The sequence below is a fragment of the Cariama cristata genome, unplaced genomic scaffold (genome assembly GCF_000690535.1).
Source record: "Cariama cristata isolate BGI_N322 unplaced genomic scaffold, ASM69053v1 scaffold38489, whole genome shotgun sequence".
NCBI classification, from domain to species: Eukaryota; Metazoa; Chordata; class Aves; order Cariamiformes; family Cariamidae; genus Cariama; species Cariama cristata.
Window position 1 is genome coordinate 14130 of NW_009638213.1, and position 2908 is coordinate 17037.

At 42.6% G+C, this 2908-nt stretch overlaps 1 protein-coding gene across 1 annotated transcript; it reads left to right on the forward strand.

Annotated features, from left to right (window-relative positions):
• Window positions 1-942: 942 nt before the first annotated feature.
• On the forward strand, window positions 943-1284 carry CAV1 (caveolin 1, caveolae protein, 22kDa; the record flags this gene model as incomplete). The annotated part of the gene is made up of 1 exon (XM_009708623.1): window positions 943-1284. A coding segment is annotated over one exon (342 nt), but the record flags the coding sequence as incomplete, so codon positions are not given.
• Between the last annotated feature and the right edge of the window lie 1624 nt (window positions 1285-2908).

Genomic DNA, 2908 nt, shown 5'->3' on the forward strand with positions numbered 1-2908 from the left:
TAATAGAAATGTTATGACAATTAAACTTCCTGGATAGCTCAGTATTTCCACAGAAAGCGGTAAAGTATGCCTGTTGGAATGCGCTGCTTCCTTAGGTGACTTTTTGAACCATTTATGAATAGTCAAAACTATGAAATATGTGGAAGAGTGTGTTCCTTCTAAATATTAATATGTTAGCCTGGCCATGCCTTTCATGAACAGGGTGTTATCACATAAACAGGACAGGCAAGAACAAAACGGTTCTAACGTGAAGAGCCTCCGTATGTTTAATAAGATGAAAGAGCTCCCTCACCCTTTCAGGACTAAGGAGGAGCTCCACCTGATGCAAATCTAAATCCAGCGTTTTATTTTTCAGTCTACTGAGAACTAGCTATGCCTGTTTCAGAGTATATATTTAAACAGCTAGCCTCACCTTTTATTCACTGTCAAAATTCAGCAGTGCTATACAAGGAAGGATGGGAAAATTCGGATGAATAAAACGCGTTTTATTGATACATGCTTGAGGTGTGTAAAAAGTCTAAGCAGTGACTACATTTATTTCATTCATAAAGATGTGAAACAGTTAAGTTAGGCAATGAAAGCATGATGATTCTTTTCTCCTGGTTTGTCCCTTGAGTAGACTTTAGGGGCACTGCATACCCTTAGGGCTGTAGGAGATGAGGAAAATGTATTCAGTTTTGCGGACATCTCCATCTAGAAGTTAGGTGTCTAATTTTGAGCTAATCATTGAGGCTCCCTGGCAGTCACTGGAAAGAGATAGTTACTGAAGATTCGTGGCTTAAATGATGCGTTAAAACAGGCTGAATCATGTTGGGATGTAGGAAGTATGTGCTTCGTCCGGTGTTTTGTTGCAGGGGACCATTTCGCTCCAGGAAAGGTGTTTCTGGAATCCACCCTTGATGCGAACGTCTGACTGACCTGACTTTGTGTTCTTTGCTGCAGATTGATTTTGAAGATGTGATTGCTGAGCCAGAGGGAACACACAGCTTTGATGGGATTTGGAAGGCCAGTTTTACCACCTTCACTGTAACGAAATACTGGTTTTATCGTTTACTGTCAGCAATCTTTGGCATTCCTATGGCTCTCATCTGGGGCATCTACTTTGCCATTTTGTCATTCCTGCACATCTGGGCGGTGGTGCCATGCATAAGGAGCTACCTGATTGAGATCCAGTGCATTAGCCGCGTCTATTCGATCTGCATCCACACATTCTGCGACCCACTGTTCGAGGCCATAGGCAAAATGTTCAGCAGCATCCGAGCCACAGTACGGAAAGAGATTTGAGGGACATTTGAAGCAGACCCATCAGCCTAGGAAGGGGGTGGGGGGGATTTGTGTTGTTTGGAGTGTTTTGGTGCCAGTTTTGTGTTTCCCAAAGTAACATACAGCAACTGGTGGTGGATATACTGGCCCAAAACAAAGAATCACTTGCTCAGTTTCTTTTTCTACTGTTTATTCTTACTGGACTACTTGCTTTTATTATTTTTTTTCTTTTTTTCCCCTTCAGTCTCCATTTCAAACTAACCTTAAATGGCTATTCTTCCACGCCAGCTGCATATCATTTTGCTGGCTGTTGAATTCAGAAACTAAGTGGTGTTGGATGCCATTTTATCTCACCCTTCATTCCTTGTGAGATAAATCCACAGCGATACTGAAGAACGACAAAAATGCTTTCCAACACTATAAAGCCATTCATTTTATTGTGGCCAAAGAGCGCAGAGCTATTGCAGCAGAATGAACGTGACCAGCTGGCAGGTTTTAGCAGAATGTTCTTTTTCAATTGGATTGTCAGTTGACTGCAGCTATTTACAGTCATGGTCAGATATGGTGCACTATGAATAAATCAGTTAAGTAAACAAATTACTGAACGAATATACATCCCAAAAATCTAACGCTTTATCAGATTGGAGACATTGACGCATGAAAGCTTTTCATGTGCATCAAAGGCTTCGGTCGGTGCCTAGCTGTCTCATTCTATCTTGGAAGTTTGCATCCAGTCATTTCTCAACCTTTGCTAGGATTGCAGAAGCAAACTGCAGTTGAGAACTAAAACTGGCCCTTACAGAAGTGTTTTCCTGACTGTGACTTATGACACATCCCTTAGCGAGCATTTAGGTGCTTATCTCTTAGGCTTTTTTTTTTTTTTTTTTTTTTCTTCCAAAGAATTCGTATAAATACATATCGCAGGTATGCCAGAGATAACCCTGAGTTACAAGAAAAATGAAGGTGTGCCAAACATAAGCCACGTGAGGCCAAGGAGGAGCTGCCCCTGAGAGAAACTTTTCTATCAGCTTTCTAAACTTCCCTATCAGCAGAAGTCAGGATGCCACTAGCACACAGATTATTTTCAGGAGAACTGACGCTTCGCTGAGTCTGAACTAACCCATCACAAGAAGAGACGGTTTAGAAACTTTACATTTGTGGGTGGGTTGGTTGGTTTTTAGCTGAGCTCCAACATCAGGAAGTCTTAAAACGGAGGGTGTTGCGTGAAACTACCGCGTTGCAAAGCACAAGGCCGAGAAAGCAAAGCCTTTGCGATGCGTTCTGATGCTGTGACCTGCAGGAGCTTTTTGCCCTCGTGATAGTACTGTGTCCAGAGGTGCTCTCTGCATCCTCGTCCGGTTTGCGTGAAGCATTTTGTAAAAATAGTTGTGAGGCTAATACAGCTTTCTTGTAATCCGAGCTGGGGCCTGAACCTGCTCCAGTTGGGATCTCCTGCAAACCAGTTCTTGACCTCGGAGAGCGCAAGATTTGGCCCTTGGGATGAGCACGGAGCTGTCTGGTACACCTACAGCTTTTTTATTTAGCGCTGATATTTCACGTATTGCTTTACCTAACACGGGAGTGCCTTCGGTTCAATTTCTGCCAAAGCATTGAAAACTTTAGGAAATGCTGCTTTTTTTAATGG